We start from the raw sequence: 18,790 nt of genomic DNA, 5'->3' as shown, positions 1-18,790 counted from the left end.
AATAATAGATGACTATCAAATTTGTAATGTTCTTGAGAATATTTTGACACAATTCATTTATCCCTTTGAGAACAAAAGGAAAGCAAGTGGTGTTAACTCTCTGTGTTTGGCATCTTAACATGAAAGCAAAGTAACAGGTTTTTTCCAATTGTCTCAAATGTTATCAGAAACAAGGTATAATAGCAATTGAGCCATTAGCTGACAATTATTCTGCTAGTCAGGAGAAAATCATTAATAAGTTATTGGTTGAAAAACAAAGATAGGTAGAATAAATTTCAAAATGGATAAATGCATTGAAAACATCTGGAAATCAGGATTCATTTTGTCAATGGGAATTCATTATAAAGTAAGCCAAAGAGTTAGAAACTACATTTATGAAGAAGTCTTCACTACCAGTTTCAGAACTGCTACCATGGAATTAGCTTCTCTGTTATTGATGAGACAGCAGGAAGGTTGTCCCATACTACATATCTTTGAAACTCCCCTGTCCACATCTGAAGCCTACAAACACTGAATTGACTTTGTACTGCCGTGTCAACAACATGGCTAGAGTACTTGGCCACACTGCCTATTTTCTTTCAGAATACAAAAGAAAATGCTGGACTCTTTAATTCTAGACAGTAGGGATATAATTAGTCAAATTCACCTGTGACCTAGATGTACAGAAAAATTTTATACAGATAAGGGACTATTCTGTGTATGATTTGTTCGTCATAAAAGTCCATTGTCATGGACTCCCACCTATTTCTAAATTTAGCTCTTACTTCTATTATAACTGAACCAAATTACTAAATTCATAAAGAAGTGTAAGCATTAATCCTTGGCAGCAGCAACCTTTTCATAAAGTTACTTTGAATATGGAATATCTAAAGAGAAAATAAAGAAAATAAACACTGTGAGGCACAGATTGAAATATGTGTTCTTCTCAACTTCACTTATAAAGCTTGACAAAGATAATAGTCTTTCACAATTACTGTTCCTGATGGGTGCCAGAAACCTTCAAAAATCAAAGGCATAGATCTCCAAGTTTAAGATACCTGGATTCTCTAACAGAATTTCTAGAGGGACTTCATCAGAAATAGACTTCCTAAGCTTCCTTTTCTGAATATTTTTTGAGTCAATAATACATTATTATTTTCACCTCTCAGAAGACAGTTCATACTGAAATTCCATCTCTACAAAATAAAAATAAAAAAGCTAAGCTGAGTGTGGTAGGACTACACACCTGTAGTCCTCGCTACTCAGAGGGCTGAGGTAGGAGGATCATTTGGGCCCAGGAATTCAAGGTTGCAGTGAGCTATGATCATGTCACTTCACTGTAGCCTAGGCAACAGAGCAGATGCTGAATCTAAAAATAAAAATTAAAATGACATATTAGCAAAAATTTAACAAGAGTATATCGACACAATATATAATCAGAAAAGTAAGTGATTTCTATCAGAGGCTACCAAAAATAAGATCACAAAGAAGTTGTTTTTATCTAGTTGAAAGTACAATGTCCTCTAACCTCTAACCAAAATAAGTCTGTTGTTATGAATTATTACAAATCATGTTAATCTCATCACAACCAACAAGTGATACCTATATGGCCAGGTAAAATGTGGGAAGAATAACACTCCATAAAATGAGGCATATTTTGTGGGAAGGATAACTACATGTGTCTAAACATGAGTTAAATAACATCATACAGTTTCTAAGGCTTAAAAGAAGAACGAATGGATGTTTCTCCAAAATGTAATCTAATTATGTAATACAATCTATAATGTAACCATGTAATTTCAAGAGGCCCCTGGCCAGGCAGTTGGGTATTAACATAGATGTCTAGATATTGCATGAGAAAAACGCCTCGCGGCTTAAAAGACCTGTGAAGCCCTAACAAACCTTCTCTTTCATCTACAGTGATACATGAGCAACAGGAATCAAAAATTGCAAAATCTCTTTCATGTTTCCTTACAGCCCATCAGGCATTTTTTCAAAATCAAACTCCCAAGCAAGATACACTTTATGTACTCAACATGCTTACTGGAGCAGCTTTGAAATATGTAATCTATAAAATACATCACAACCAGCAAGTGAGACCTACATTACCACTGGCTTTCCAGAAGAACGCATGTGCTCAAAACCAAGTTGTTGTTAAAGTGAAAGCAAATCTCTTAGGTGGAGATGAGTAAATAAGGAGTCTAATTTCACTTTTTATCCAGATCAAACACATCAGCAGACACTCAGAAATGGTCAAGTTCAGGCTCAAGGACAACAAATAACCTACCCAGTGCAGAAGAACTTTCCATATTTGAAAGCTTGAGAAAGACGTGTAGAGATGGGGAAGACTACACTGAAGAGTGGAGCATGGCACTGTTACAATCAGCAGATCAGAGTTCTAGACTAGTTAGCATTAGGGAAAATGGCATGGTCAAAACTCTGTCTCAATATTATCAGATCAAGGTCAGCATCAAATTGATCCTATGGCATCTGTACAGGGAAGAGATACTGATCTGTCACTCCATATGTGAATTAAAATAAGAGGCTTTTAAAGTTTACTAGTCATAAACAACTTATCTCCTGACTCATTTCATCAGTGAAGCCTTCAATGTTGAACATTTATAAATGAAGATATTGCCCACAGGTGTACCATTTCCAGCCTAAAACTTCTTTGGATAAGTAACCTGTTACCATGAAGAGTAATGAAGGGTTTTATTTAAATTTAATTTGGTCCCTGATAAATAAGAGACATGTTCCAACTTTTAGAAAGGATTCAAATCAGATATTTTCGTTTTGCTAATTTTTAGAGTTTTTGTTGTACCAAAAAGCAAAGCCCCTCTGACTTCTTAGATTAGACATGGATAAAGGAGAAAGGTATTGATATGTAAAGCAATCCATATAATGGTATAAGAAGGGTGTTATGATCTTGGTTCATATGGGGAAATGATATAGGCTAGAAATTCTAAAAGATTCCTTTTACATATATGGTTGGAGGGATGGTACAGTTAATAAATTTGTGGTTTGCAATAGTCTACTGCAATCATTTTTGAGAAATAGTCATCACAAATGCCAGATATAATTATATCAAGGCATTTCTTCCCTCATAGGTGGTGGACGTGTGAAAATTGAGAGTGTGAAACTAGATTTCAAAGAAAAGGCCCAAGCTAAAGTCGGTTCTCTTGATAATGCTCATCATGTACCTGGAGGTGGTAATGTCAAGGTAAGAAACAAAGTTATGAGCCAATCTTGTCTCTTTTTAAAAGAATTATTCTGAAATACTCCTCACCAAAAGAAGTCTCAGACTGAAGACCTGGAAAAATAAGAGGGAGGGATAATAGAGGTGAATAGACGTCATTAATATCAGCCCTGGGAGATGGAGAAAGAGGTTAGGGGCCAATTAAGATACATGCATTAACGAGGACTGATGCTTGTCTCAAACAGATTGATAGCCAAAAGTTGAACTTCAGAGAGCATGCTAAAGCCCGTGTGGACCATGGGGCTGAGATCATTACACAGTCCCCAGGCAGATCCAGCGTGGCATCACCCCGGCGACTCAGCAACGTCTCCTCATCTGGAAGCATCAACCTGCTCGAATCTCCTCAGCTTGCCACTTTGGCTGAGGATGTCACTGCTGCACTCGCTAAGCAGGGCTTGTGAATATTTCTCATTTAGCATTGAAGTAATAATATTTAGGCATGAGCTCTTGGCAGGAGTGGGCTCTGAGCAGGTGTTATATTCATTCTTTATAAACCATAAAATAAATAATCTCGTCCCCAAACTGTAGTAATTGTTACAATTTTATATTTAAAAAAATGAATAGTACATGCAGAAATTGACCTGATTTCCATTTGCAACAGGAAGACACTGGCTTTACATGGGCTCAATTGGACAATTACTTTTGCTCTGCTCTCTTTTGCATGGAGTATTATTATTTTAAAAATTGCATTTTTACCTTTCATGTGCCTGAAGGCTATCCACTACATTCCGAAGGCCTTGTTAAAATCCAAGCTGCTCATTTCACTATTCTGTTTCTGAGTGAGAAGATGAAAAACTGCCCATTGTAACTTATTTCAGGTTAAATTAAACCAAGGAGTCTGATTGCAGGAAGGGAAGAGCATGTAAGAAATAAGTTTTTTTAAAGTGTTATTTTGTATAAATGGGAAGAAAGATTCAATTAAGTTATTAACATTTGGGACCTGGATAATTATATCAGAGTATGTCAATCCAATAAATTATTTAACTAACTAAAAAATAGTTGCAAAGCATTTGAGCTGTGGTTGAGGAAGTGGTATAAAAGTGCATCCCTTAGGAATGATGCACTTTCATTAGGATGGACTCGTGTCTGATTAGAATGTCAGTTGATCAGCTAGATTTGTGTCCACACTACCAGTTTCACACCCCCTTTCCATCTGTTTGATACAGTATTATAGATATAAATATATATATATATTTCTCTGTGGCCATTTGTGATACTTCCTCATATACTTGAATATTATACTTCTTTATTCACAGTATCTGTGTCTCCTGCACCCTTTGGTGTTGCAATTTTAGGTATGTGAAAGTAGATGTTAGCAGGGTTCTCTCCCTATTAAAAAAATACATTAAAAAAGACAAAAAATTTTAGCATGAAGTTGCTTTCTGTAACAACTCAAAGCCGTAACCCTGTTTTAGTGCCAGATATAAGTCTCTCCCGTGATGCTAGAAAAAATTATTTTTCTTTGCTTTCACCAACATGGAATTTGTGGGGGTGGGTCCAGTTATACATGAAAGGGTTTACAGATTGTTGGTTTGAGATTATGGATTTATTTCATTTTTAATCACAGAATAGTTTGGGTTTTATTCCTATTATTATTCACAAAACCAACTTAAGATCTTTTCTTTATTTTTCTTTTTTTTCCATTTGCTAAAGTTGAAAGTTGAAACTAACAGTAAGTTTGAAATATGTTTTCTCATTTTTCCAAATAGTATCTGTTACTAAATTATCTAATAGAATATGTTTGTCTTTCTTACCCAAAGTAAAGGTTCCCTAATCAGAAAGAAAAAAATACAACACTTAGAGACACTATAGCTAAAAAACACTTGAGACACAGGTATCTAAATCAGTTTTTTTCCAAGACTCTAACATTACATTCTGTAAAGTAACACAATGTGATCTAGTATTATTTATCAGTAGATAATAGTGTTCTGACTGTATGTACAGTCTAGAAATCACAAATCAATTAATTCCTCTCACAAATCATTCATTTTAGACTTACAAATAAGCAATGAAATAGTCAATGGCCTGATTAAAGCCAAGAGCTACCAGGCTGGATGGACACATTTTAGTATTTCATCTGTTCTTTTTCTTGTTCGGGGCTAGCAGGTTGGATCTAAACCATTAAAATCAAATGGTTCACTAGGCATGTGATCTCTCTGAGCCAAATCAGTTCCTGAATATAAAGGAGGAAATGATGCAGATGGACTGAGGCAACGGGGAAGTATAGAAACATCTATGACAAAAGCCAAGGGATGCAAAGACAGGGATACAGGTGCTTTTTTGGTGACCAAGTGGATATGGCAACCAATGTAACTCCCATACAAGATACCTTAGGAGCAAACCCACACCACTCATTCTCAGCTAAGAGATTTTACGCAGGCAAACATGTCTTAAACCACTTATAAATCTGTTATTTTATATGACAGCCAAAACCTTAGAAGCTATTGAGTAGGATCATAGATATGCCTATTTTCTGCCTATTAATTGCTGTGAGGTTTGATTTGACCAGTCTAGGCAATTTATTCATCAGCCTCCCTTGAAGTGCACCAGAAAATAGAAGAAAGGTGTGTGGAGACTTAGGGTATTTTCTTACATGTTTTGATAGTCTTAAATAGTGACTAAAGTTCTCTAGAAAGAAGTTAACAGCTCATTAGAAAAGTTTTAACCTGTGAAATAAGTATTTTTCTCAACATTTTTTAAAGTTTTTATATGTTAACACTAAGTAAACATTCTACATACTAAAATTCAGTTTATTACAAATACGTGTCAAAAATAAAGATTATAGGAGGCACCAAACTATTAGATTTGGCATCAAAACAAATGTTTATTTCTAATCACAGCAAAATTATAATGAAAAAATGTTCTTGTTTTGTATGGAATACAATTCTTGTTTAAAATTAACAGAAAGGAACTGATCATTTGTACCAGTAAGGAGAGAAACACACAGGTTAAATGTCTTCTTGTGGGGTTAAGGGGTAACACCCATCTTGCCTTCACTCTCAAGATAACGACTCAAATTAAGCTTTCTGAGCACCACTTCTGTGGGGACACACATACGCTGATCTAGGAATGAAATCTTCATGGTCTCAGTTCTAGATCTACTATGCCAGTTTCTCTTTGGCTTTAGCCTTTGAGAAACTGTATAAGAATACATAAGTAATCCAGAGCTGTGAAGAGTTAAAAGGCCAACTTCTCCAATGAACTCATTCTCTGGGTCACTTGCAACCAAAAATTGGATACCTCATAATGATGCAGCAAAGACCCGAGTTCATGATGAGTTTCAAAGGCCACGTTCATTTAGGAACCAACTCTCTCTGGATTCACCTGCTGAGTTCCAGCAGGGTGATGGGCTGACATCCCACCTACAAGCATGACACCTGTGTAACACCAGCTAGGTATGGCTGAAGAAGACTGAAGAGAGAATGTCATTAAATGGAAGAATGTACTGATCTTAGTGACCTTCTCCACACACACACACACCTACAGTAATACAGCAAGAGTGGGATAATCAGCCAACACATAACATCATGTCAGTATTTTATTAAAGAAATAATCTGAATATGGTTGATTTTGACATAGCTGCAATTATAGTTTTCTTCTATTTTTCAAGCCACAGTAAGGAAAATAAACTACTCATGGTCTAAATAGCAGAGATAAAGTAGATTCACGGCTTGGTAAGGAAATTCTAAGCATTCCTTCAAAGACTGATATACTAAAATCAGCATTGATGTTTTGGTTTTTTTAACACCTAGGATTTTTAGCTTGGGTGTGTAGGTGAAGGCCAAGACCCTCTGCAGGAAAAAGCTTATTTTCAAACTCAGAAAATAAAATGTCAATCATAAAGTCTACTTCAACTTTAGCAAAAAGAAAAAAAATCAACAAAAAGTATACTCTGTATGCTGGGATTCCGAGGTTCCAACACACCGTTACAAATCTGTGGGGGGTTTCTTTCTTCTGATAATTCTAGAGCCTGTTACCATAGAAAGGCATTTCTTCAATGGCTGGTTATAGTTAGTTCATGTTTTTCAATCAAATTTGCAAATGTATTTGTTGCTGTATAGTGATTGTTTTGCAAAATAAAATTGCTTGTCACCTAACTGCTGGTTTTGGTTTCAGACTGTTTAATTGCTTCTTCTCTGGGAGAAAAAAAAAAAAAAAAAAAAATATATATATATATATATATATATATATGAGAGAGAGAGTGTGTGTTTGTGTGTGTGTGATACAACCAAAGAAAAATTGTGAAGAGAAGGCATTATTATCAGCTGAGTTTCTATTATGTGTCAGGCCCTATACTAAATGGCTTTATATTAGCTCAGTTAACAAGGAAATTTATTTTTATCACTACTGTATCAGCAGGGTGCCATCTTTTGCAAGTGACAAAAACTCTAATTAAACGGGCTTAAACGTAAAGGTGAATTTGTTGTAGGCTCAAGTAACTGACTACCCAGGTGTATCTGCCTCAGGCATGGCTGGATCCAGGCCCTCAAACGATGTCATCAGGAATGTTTCCTTTTCCAGCGTTTAGTTCTGCTTCCTCTGTGTTGGCTTTCTTCTCAGGAAGGCACCCCTTCTCTGATGGGCACCAGAAGCTCCAGATTTTACAACCTATCCAAGAAAGCCTTTTTCCAGTAGCCCAAGTCCAGGGTCTGAAAATCACTGAACTATTAATACTTGGATCTCCTGCTTACTTGTGCTAATTGAGCAGGCTTGGTTCACATACCCAACTCTATCACAGGTGGTTGAAGTAGGAGGAGAATAAGGGGAGAAGTGGTTTTATTCTCCTCCATACTACCTGAGCTAATCATGGAGAGGAAATGTTCCCTCAAAAGTTAATTCAGGCTACTCCTGCCAGGAGAGAAGAATTGATGCCGTCCAGGAATCGATGCTGTACAGGCTGTGCAGGCCATAAAAACAAATATGTGGTATAGCTGCACCCTATTCATCTTTTAGCTCCTTACTGCTCAGATTATGCTCAAGCTTCACCAGGGAGCTTGATAAAAATACAGATTCCCAGGCTCCACCCCAGACCAACTTACTAACATTCCCCCAAGTGATTCATCTGCAACTCAAACATTTCAGAAACACTCAGCTCATTCGGTCCCTGCTAATGTGTTTAAGGAGAAAGAGCTCCATTGCAGGCCTCTAACAGATAAAAATTATCCCAAAGACTATTTCAGAAAGCATCGCTACCTCTGATGTCAAACTAGGAATCAAGACATAGAAAGCTGTCACTGGTAAAAGAAATATTTCTGTCTGTATTAGAGGTTTTCCAGCCCTCAGACCATTTAAATTTGGCTAAATCCTACTTCTCTTATCAATGGCCTCACTTCTCAGTCTCCCTTTGCTAATAATGCAGATTTTGTAAAACCCAGAAAGAATTATTACTCTCTCTCTTTAATAATTCCTTAAAATCAGCACATATGTTGCCCTTTAGAGTCTTCAAACCACAAGGATCAAATTCGTCCAGTAGCATGAATCACCATAAAATTGGTTTTCTTTTTTATTAGTTAACAAGGCAAGGAAAGGTTTATTTGCCTTGATAGAGACAAGTAACTGATAAATAATGGAAGACGACAGGATCACATTGAATGTAACTTACAGAAAGATAAATGTTCCCCTTCTTGTTTATGATGTGACACTTGTAGACCTGCGACTTCAAGAATTTAGGACTAGAAAACTGTCAAAAGTATACAGTCTAGCAAGCTAAAATTGTTTCAAAATATTCAGCCTTTCACTAGTTTTTTTTGAGCATGATGAAGCACCATCATAGACAGTCTCCTTAAAGTCCCCTTTCCCCCTCTTATGCCATTCCCTCACAAATATGCCTCAGCTGTTCCCACTTCTACTCCCTTAAAAGCTCCTGAACTAGCTTGTGCCTTACGAACTGTTGCAGGAAGTCCAGATGGGCAGCACAGGAGGCCTACACTGGCACCTAGCAGTCTGCTTTCCTATCAGATAGCCTGCCACAGTTCTTATTTGCCTACCCCATCTCTGCATTACACACCCTCAACCAAGTCAGAAGAAGACTGGAACCTTCTCAGAGGAGACACTGCCTTTGGTGACATGCTGGTAGGCAAATACCTGGTGCACATATAACCATACCATGGTCACCTCTAGTCCCCCAAGAACCTCTCTCGTGGTTGCTTATGAAAACTAGTCACCACAGGGCTTGAACTCAGCATAATATAAAAGATGGACAATAGGAACTAAGAAGGCAATACAGGTTCCTGAGGCAACAAACAGAAGGATGTTGTAATAGATAGGCCCTATGGGGTGAATTGGGCTAACAGATGCCTAAGGTAAGGAGTTTTTATGATTCATGCTAATAGTCACCTCCATTTTAAACCCACCCAAACCCCAACTGATGTGGGTATTAAGAATTTTAATTTTATACTTATTTAGTGATTGTGCCAGGCATCCTTAAAAACATATGTTAACTCCTAATAGCATTGTATTTCTCAGCATCACCATTTTACAGATGAGGAAACTGGGGCTTAGGTCATTTAAAATTTAATGGCAGAGCTAGAATTTTAACCCAAGCAGCGCAACAATAGTTTCATCTAATGGATTAGTTTTAACCTAATTAAATAGTCTAATAAACCATTTTTATGATAGTTAATAATAATGATGTTGAATACATAGTATATAATACCATACTATATATCTATTACAAGGGCTAGAAAAATGTTTGTATATTTGCTATTCAGCAAAGGATAAAACAGGTTTATGAATGATAAACAATATCATCTATGCAAAGAGAAATGTCCTTTTTTTCAGTAAATACAAGTCATCCAATGACAATCAATTAAATTAGAAGTCATTGGAAGAATTTTATGTGGTTCTGTGCATCAAGTTATGGCTCATACAAAAAAAAATGTAGCAAGTGACATTTACATTAGGCAAAGACCAACTAAAAATTTCTGAAAATCAACAATTTGGAAATTTCTAGAAAAATCACATGAGCTATTTGTACTACAACACGCATCACTAAATAAGCAGTTTTATAATTGACATTGTTTAGAGAATAAAAGCAAGTTTTCTAGTATGTATGTTAACTTACAATAGTGTACCAGCCAATAAATATTTTAACATCACCTTTGCTTCCAGCCTCATTACAAGCATGGCATGCCACTTAGATTTTCCTTATGAAAACAAGGATCTGTAGTTTACAGTATAATATATGAGGACACCCGATTAAGCCTTAGATGTGGAATGCACACTTCAGACAGTCTTGTTGAATTTTAGGAACTTTAGTAAATAAAAACATGCTGATACTCATTAGCATCAGAAAACTAAGACACAAGTAGATTCCAAGGGGACTTCTCAGCCATTTTCCTGCTTCAAACACAAAAAGCAGAAAGCACTCATCATGTGAATACCAAAGTACAAATATTTCATATTTTCCTGTGTAACCAGAATGTTGAACAAGCATGACTCATATGAATTTTGATCATAACACAAAATTTATTTTTGTCTCTCACAGTTCCTTTAAACATCCTACTAAATGGTGGAAGAAATCTTCTCCTGCCTCAAGCTGAAGACTTGGTCAAACCCATGACTTTTTAGTCACTCTCAGATCATAAAATTATTTTTGTTGTAAAAAAAAAAAGGCTTGATTATAAAGTGTCTCATTTCAGACATTTAAATGTCCAACACATGAAATAATGAAAACACTGAACAGATGGTGTAAGGTCCATACCATGGATTTGCCTTAAGGCTGTAAGCCTGCATTGAGATTGGGGCATAATCATCTGTTTCCTTCTCTATGGACTCACTTTTTTTCCTCCTGACAGGTGCTGGGTTTGCTCCCTTCACAGATAAAACTTGGGGAGTAAGAAAAAAATAAGGCTAGGTCTTACTTGTTTGGGGGTGGTGCACTCCATGACTGTGGTTGCTTAAGGAGATCTTTTCTCTTTTTCAGTGGACATCCAGTGATATACCTCCAGCCTCTTTCTACCAAGTATTCTAGCCCATCCAGGCAGTCCTACTGGACAGCACCCAAGATGTCTCTCTCCAACTCTCTCTCCCACCTGTCTCTCACTTGGCCTGCACGTATTACCTACCCTAATAACTCTGTTGGAGGCAGATCCCAACTCAGCAGCATTCCTCAGATTTCAAAATCGGAGCCATCAGCTTCCTCTAGCCACTTGATTCTCCAGCCTGAAAAATCTAGTGTCTACCAACATCTGTGCCCCTCAACATGATGGAACACATTTCAGTGCTTTCCAAGTAGTCCTTTTAAATCTTTCTTAAAAAACAAAAAACAAAAAACAAACAAACAAAAAAAAACGGAATCTTGCCCTGTCACCCAGGCTGTAGTGCAGTAGCATGATAACGGCTCACAGCATCCTCCGCCACCTGGGTTCAAGTGATTCCCCTGCCTCAGCCTCCTGAGTAGCTGGGACTACAGGCACATGCCACCATGCCTGGCTAATTTTTTTTGTATTTTGGTAAAGACTGGGGTTTCACCATGTTGGCAAGGATGGTCTTTTTTTTTTTTTTTGAGACAGAGTTTCACTCTTGTTACCCAGGCTGGAGTGCAATGGCGCGATCTCAGCTCACCGCAACCTCCGCGTCCTGGGTTCAGGCAATTCTCCTGCCTCAGCCTCCTGAGTAGCTGGGATTACAGGCACGCTCCACCATGCCCAGCTAATTTTTTGTATTTTTAGTAGAGACGAGCTTTCACCATGTTGACCAGGGTGGTCTAGATCTCTTGACCTCGTGATCCACCCGCCTCGACCTCCCAAAGTGCTGGGATTACAGGCATGAGCCACCGTGCCCGGCCAGGATGATCTTGATCTCCTGACCTTATGGTCCACCCGCCTTGGCCTCTCAAAGTGCTGGGATTACAGGCTTGAGTCACCGCACTGGGCCTTAAATCTCTTTATTAAACTTAGGAATGGAAGGTAGCATCCCTTCCCCCTCCCCCAAAAGAAGTATGACCCACAGACAGGATGGGGAATCCCTTACCAGTCTCATCAAATCCTACTCTGTCCCATTTTTGTGTCTTTTATCTGATAGAAACAAATCTTTGACGTCATTTCCTGTGTACATCTGCACATGGGAAGGGGCCATTTTTCACTCTCATTTTTGTGACCTGATGTTAATCAGCCCAGCCCCTTAGTAGATTCTCACATGGAAAGAATCCCATGTTAACATCTTGTTGCAATTGTCTTTTCCACACTTTTGGCTAGAGTGGCCTCATAATGTCTGGACCCTTTTAAACAGAAAACAAATAAAAACCATAAACACTCATTGAATGCTATATCCTCATCTGCTCTAGTGCCCTCAGGGCATTCAGAGCCGAGTGAGGGAAGCAGATCATACACAACCAGCTCCAGTGCAAGATAAACAGTGATATGTAGTGGAAGTGTAAGTCACACAGAGATCCAGGGGACAAAAGAGGAGTCAGAAAGGACAAGGGGATGAAAAGAGACTTCGAAAGCAAAGGCATAAAGGCATGAGTGAAGGACACATTCTGAACATAAAAATCACTTGGTATATCTGGAGTAGAGATAGGTCCAAAGAAAGGAGGCCAGGAAAAAATAAATAAGGAGCTTAAAGGCAGATTTTAGATCTTCTATCATATTCAGAAGCTTGATTTCTATTGTGTAAGCTAGCATAGCCATTAAAAATTTTTGAGGAGAAATGATGTGATCAGATCTGAATTTTAAAAGAGTAATTTTGGCAACATTGTTCAGATTGTACCTAAAAGAAGAGTCATTAGTTGGCGAAACCAGGGAGAGATAATTAGAGCCTGGACCAGAGAGTGGCAGTGGTAGCATGGAGGAAGGAACAAGCTTAGCACAATTTTGAAATAAAAGTGACAGAACCTAGTGACCATGTGATATGAGTTGGTTAATCGAGAACGAGAGATCAACCTGAGGCTTTTCACTTGCGTGAGCAAGTAGGTGATAATACAATTAACAAGATGCAGTATACAGGTGAAGAAGATGAGGTGTCAGTGGATTATCCATAAAGAAAGATAGGCTGGGCGTGGTGGCTCACGCCTGTAATCCCAGCACTTCGGGAGGCTGAGGCAGGTGAAGGGCCTGAGGTCAGGCGTTCAAGACCAGTCTGGCCAACATGGCATAACCCTGACTGTACTGAAAATACAAAAATTAGCCGGGCTTGGTGGCGGGAGCCTGTAATCTCAGCTACACAAGAAGCTGAGGCAGGAGAATCCATTGAACCCAGGAGGCAGAGGTTGCAGTGAGTCGAGATCATGCCACTGCACGTTCCAGCCTGGGCGACAGAGCAAGACTCTGCCAAAAGAAGAAGGAAGGAAGGAAGAAAGGAAGAAAGGAAGGAAGGAGGGAGGGAAGGAGGGAGGGAGTGAAGAGAAATCTCAGGAAATTATTAATTCCCATCTGGATCTTAGAAGCAGGATCACAACTAGTGATGGTTATATTCTTATCACTCCAGATTCTGGATGGTCCAAGCCAGGGGAGATTAAATAAGAGAAAGAAGAGTGGCTTGCCCTAATCATCTCTAACCCAATCATATTGATCAGTAATGAGCGTTGCAAAAGCTAGGCTTTTGAAATAGGAAGAGTCCTGTTTATTAGATGCGATGCACAAAGTAGGAAATAATAGCTACAACTTACATCTCTTATAATTCATCTCAGGGCATTATTCTCTCCAAATTCAGGCGTTATCCCTTAGGATGGGACTAGTTGACCATGAATGCAATGTTGATGACCACCCCAGGTCTATGACTTGTCTGTTCCGTGTCCCGGTAGATGTTGCTTGCCTTAGCGAAAGGGGAACTGAGTTTCAAAACATTATCTGAGCCAGTAGGATGCAGTCTACATCACATCAGTGGAGTTATTTTATGTTCAACTCCTCCTGTGTCATCATCAGTGTTGGGTCTATTAATTGGTCTATTGTCCTAAGATAGTTACATCTGAAGTTGAGAGAGCATCTTTTTATTCTAATTGTTTTATTTGTCGTTGATATTCACTAATTAGACATCAGACATATATTTACCTTAGCTCCATTTATTTTGTTTAGGGATGAAACATCTGATCATCTAAGAATAACATTCTAAAGTCAGCAATGGCCAGAACAAAGTTATTAATTTTCTGTGGTCCCAAAATATTTGACATTTATTCTAATGTTCTCATTTGCCAAAGTTCATAATACCTTATAGGAATTTCAAAAATTCCTGTAACATATAATTGATGCCAGTCCTAGGGAATGGATGAACTCATTCAGGCTGAGCTCACAATAGAGAGAAGAATTAAAAAGTCCAAAATGAGATTAAGTGTAATTTTCACATTGAAGTGACAAGTAGAGAAAAAGGGTGATCAGAAAACCTGAGGACCAGTTATTGGAGGGATGTTCCTAGGAGAAAAATGTTACAAAGCCACAGGAGTAGATGTTGCATAGGCTTAAAATCTGCAGTCTGCCAAATGTGAGAAATGAGAAGCTGTTGAGTTTTAGGATGGATCACTCAGTCACTTTGCAGAACAATGGTGGATGCTGAAGCTAGAACAAGGTTTCTTGGGCTGTACTTCTTCATTTCACTTGTATATAACAGTGGCAAATTACAATATCTTCCCCCGTTCCTGAAGGACAATCTGAAAAGAATTTCCCCACTCATAGCATGGGAACTTTGAATATAAATATTTTTCTCTAGAAATGCCTTTCGTCCAGGGCACACAATGTCAACATCATCAGTGATAAAAAGGTCTCTGTGCTTTGGCATCTTGCCCTGTCACTCCAACAGCTGCTTCTGAAAGCCAACTTCTACTTTTATTGGCTCACAATCACCTGGATTTGCTATCTTGCCGTTTCATGGACGCTAACTGACACTGGCTTCTAAATGAATACAAATCTATTTATTTGCTTGTATAAGGAAAATTACAAATACAGTTTTTCAAAAGAGCAAACAGGCTTTGGTAAGTATATGAAGAAGCTTCAACTCAAGGGAATGTTGGGTTAAAGTGATTATAGTCTGTTTCATGACTTATTCATTCATTGATCTTAGATTAAATCCTTTAACCCATTCTTCCAGCCACAAAAATGATGATGATAATTCTTGCTTATGTCCTTGTATTTCAGCCAATTAGATTTCCAGAGTGATTTGTGATTTTCAAATGACAATTATTGAGTTTTCTCATTTATACATTATAAGAATAGTGGATGATGAGTTGATGAATTTAAAATACTCTGCCTTCAGGACCAGTGTGGAAAACCACAGTAGATTAATTTTGGTTACATAATTTATTGTGATTTCTTCTCCAGATATACTTGAATGTATTATACAATCATACAATCATAAAACTGCCTTTGAATTTTTTTCTATTTTGATCCAATTCCTATGCTCTCATATGCATGCATGTGAGCATACTCTAAATAATCTACATTTTATGATGTGCCCATTCTAAAATTAAGTTAGTTTTTAATTTCTTAGTGGGAAGTGTTTCTGACAACTCCAGCACGAAAAGAAGAAGAGGAGACTGGGTTTGCAGGCTAGCTCTTACAGAGAACTTATAATTCCTCCCAGTTACATCACCTGTGCTTTCATTCCAGGTGCCAGGGGATCAATCATGCTTGATTAGAGAAGCACATTCACAGCAACACAACTTGTGCAAAGCAAGAAAAATTCAAGATAAGACGGGGCATTTACCTTTGTCTTTGAAGGAAATTTCCCACTAATATAAAAATAAAAATCACATTGAATTGTAATGTATAAATTGGTGACTTCCAGTCTGTTTAGAACATAATTTAAATATAGGAAAGCAAGTAGAATACTTCTTCCTGATCATCAAATCCACATCCAATGTCATTCCCTCCCTTTTTACAGCAAAATTTCTCACCAATTTTCTCCAGAGAAGCATCAAAGTTTAATAAAATCAATTACATACACTTGAGAGGACGAGCCTAGCTGTGATATAAGTGAAAGAAGTAAACATTGAAGAAAAATTGGCAAAAACATCCACATACTAGAAAAAGAAGATTCAAATTACCAACTTTGATGTAGCACAAATCATGGAACAAGATGAGATATCTTTGTTGTTGCAAAGGTGTTTCAATTACAAGGGCCTTTATTCTCTATACAAGAGACTTGGTCAAATCTTTTTCTGTGTTTGAACCAGTAACAAAGCTTGTGCTCAGCTATTTCTAATTCCCCAGCCGTGGCACCTGAGAGGAACCCATAGCAACTATTCCTTGCGTGGTGGAATTTTCCTAACTCACTAAGCTATGGTCTTAACACTACCAGAAAAGAAACTTCCTAAGTTCTTCTTTTGAAGAATTGTATGTTGTTCTTGCCATCTAACATATTTTCTTCAGCAGACAAATGTTATTCTTACACAGGTTGGGTAAGGGTGCTTGTCTTTAATTCAATAACTATATGAATTTTACAGCAAGAGCTTATGGATTTATTGGTATGGGTGTGATAAATCAGCCTTTTCCTTTGGGAAGCTGATCTTTAGGATCTTTCCTTGGAAAAAGATTAAACCCAAGAATAATCTCTTATGTAAATTAGAGGTTATAAACAGACAGTGACCAGTTTTAAGAAGCAGAATTAAATAACATAGTCAATTGTTTGGTATTTTCAGCAATTTATATACAGACATAATGGTGAATTATGGTTCTTACTGCTTATAATGTATTTAAGGGAATCAAAATGTATTGCTTTTCGAATACGCCTTACATGTTTTGACACATTGCCTCTTTTAATCTTCATAATAACTCTATGAGATAAATATTATTATATTCATTTTATGTTAAAGAAATAAGAACCCATAAGGCTAAATAACTTGTCCACTATCACAGAGATAATAAATGACTGAGAAGTGAATTACATGAACTCCTGTGACAGAAAACCCATCTAAACAATGCTATATTATAAGAAGGGCATCAGCTTCTTATAATAGAGAATTTATTGACATTTGCAATTATATATTTATTAAAATAAAACACTCAATATGATCCTGAAAGGAGAAACTGTGTAGTACCATACAGAGAACGTGAGCTTTCAAATCCTGACCTTACTGTTTCTTGGTTATATAACTTTAGGCAACTTACTTAGTTTTTTCTGTGCCTCAATTTCCATACTTAAAAAATGGAGACACTGCTAGGTACACACACACACACACACACAAAATACAATTAAAAAGGGAGTGAAATTCACAATAGCAAAGACATGGAATCAACCCAAATATCCGTCAGTGATGGACTGGATAAAGAAAATGTGGTACTTATACAACATGGAATACTATGCAGCCTAAAAAAATAAAACCACGTCCTTTTCAGGGACATGGGTGGAGCCGGAAGCCGTTATCCTCAGCAAACTAACACAGGAACAGAAAACCAAACACTACATGTTCTCACTTATAAGTGGGAGGTGAACAATGAGAACATATGAACACAGGGAGGGGAATCACACCCACTGGGTCATGCCAGTAGGGTTGGGGGGAGGGAGAACATCAGAATAAATAGCTAATGCATACTGGACTTATTAATAGGTAGGTGATGGGTGATAGATGCAGCCAACCCTGTGGTACATGTTTACCTATGTAACAAACCTGCATGTCCTGCATATGTATCCCAGAACTTAAAACAAAAGAAAATTAATTTTTGTTTTTAAAAAAGTGAGTCAATAGCTCACAGGATTGTTGTGAAATTTTATTTTGTTTTATTCTATTTTTTCTTTTTTTATTATATTTTAAATTCTGGAGTACATGTGCAGATCATGCAGGATTATTACATAAGTATACACATGCCATGGTGGTTTGCTGCATCCATCACCCTGTCATCTACATTAGGTATTTCTCCTAATGTTACCCCACCTCAATCCCCTCACCCCCTGCTATCCTTCCCCTAGGCTCCCCACCCCCCAACAGGCCCCAGTGTATGATGTTCCTCTCCCCGTGTACATGTGTTCTCATTGTTCAACACCCACTTATGAGCGAGAACATGCGGTGTTTGGTTTTCTGTTCTTGTATCAGTTTGCTGAGCATAATGGTTTCCAGCTTCTTCCATGTCCCTACAAAGGACATAAACTCATCTTTTTTTATGGCTGCATAGTATTCCATGGTGTATATGTGCCACATTTTCTTTATGCAGTCTATCACTGATGGACATTTGGGTTGATTCCAAGTCTTTGCTATTGTAAACATGCCACAATGAACATATGTGTGCATGTGTCTTTATAGTAGAATGATTTATAATCCTTTGGGTGTATACCCAGTAATGGCATTGCTGGGTCAAATGGTATTTCTATTTCTAGATCCTTGAGGAATCACTACACTGTCTTCCACAATGGTTGAACTAATTTACACTCCCACCAACAGTGTAAAAGCATTCCTATTTCTCCACATCCTATCCAGCATCTGTTGTCTCCAGATTTTTTAATGATTGCCATTCTAACTGGCATGAGATGGTATCTCAATGTGGTTTTGATTTTCATTTCTCTAATGACCAGTGATGATGAGCGTTTCTCCATATGTTTGTTGGCTGAATAAATGTCTTCTTTTGAAAAATGTCTGTTCATATCCTTTGGCCACTTTTCAATGGGGTTGTTTCTTTCTTGTAAATTTCT

The 18,790-nt window shown here is 37.5% G+C and overlaps 1 protein-coding gene across 40 annotated transcripts in view; it reads left to right on the top strand.

Annotated features, from left to right (window-relative positions):
- MAP2 (microtubule associated protein 2) overlaps positions 1-7,332 on the top strand; it is a 302,193-nt gene extending 294,861 nt beyond the window's left edge. For all 40 annotated transcript variants that reach the window (XM_032278374.1, XM_032278413.1, XM_032278412.1 and 37 more), the window contains 2 exons: positions 3,087-3,199; positions 3,421-7,332. In XM_032278374.1, coding sequence (XP_032134265.1) covers positions 3,087-3,199; positions 3,421-3,636 — 329 coding nt within the window. In that variant the 3' untranslated portion in view covers positions 3,637-7,332. The remainder of the gene's footprint in view (positions 1-3,086; positions 3,200-3,420) is intronic.
- Positions 7,333-18,790: the final 11,458 nt, after the last annotated feature.

This window comes from Sapajus apella, unplaced genomic scaffold (genome assembly GCF_009761245.1).
Source record: "Sapajus apella isolate SASKATOON/1434 unplaced genomic scaffold, GSC_monkey_1.0 scaffold10, whole genome shotgun sequence".
In the NCBI taxonomy this organism is placed as follows: domain Eukaryota; kingdom Metazoa; phylum Chordata; class Mammalia; order Primates; family Cebidae; genus Sapajus; species Sapajus apella.
Note: the sequence above shows the minus strand (reverse complement) of the source record. Positions and strands in the feature narration are given on the sequence as shown.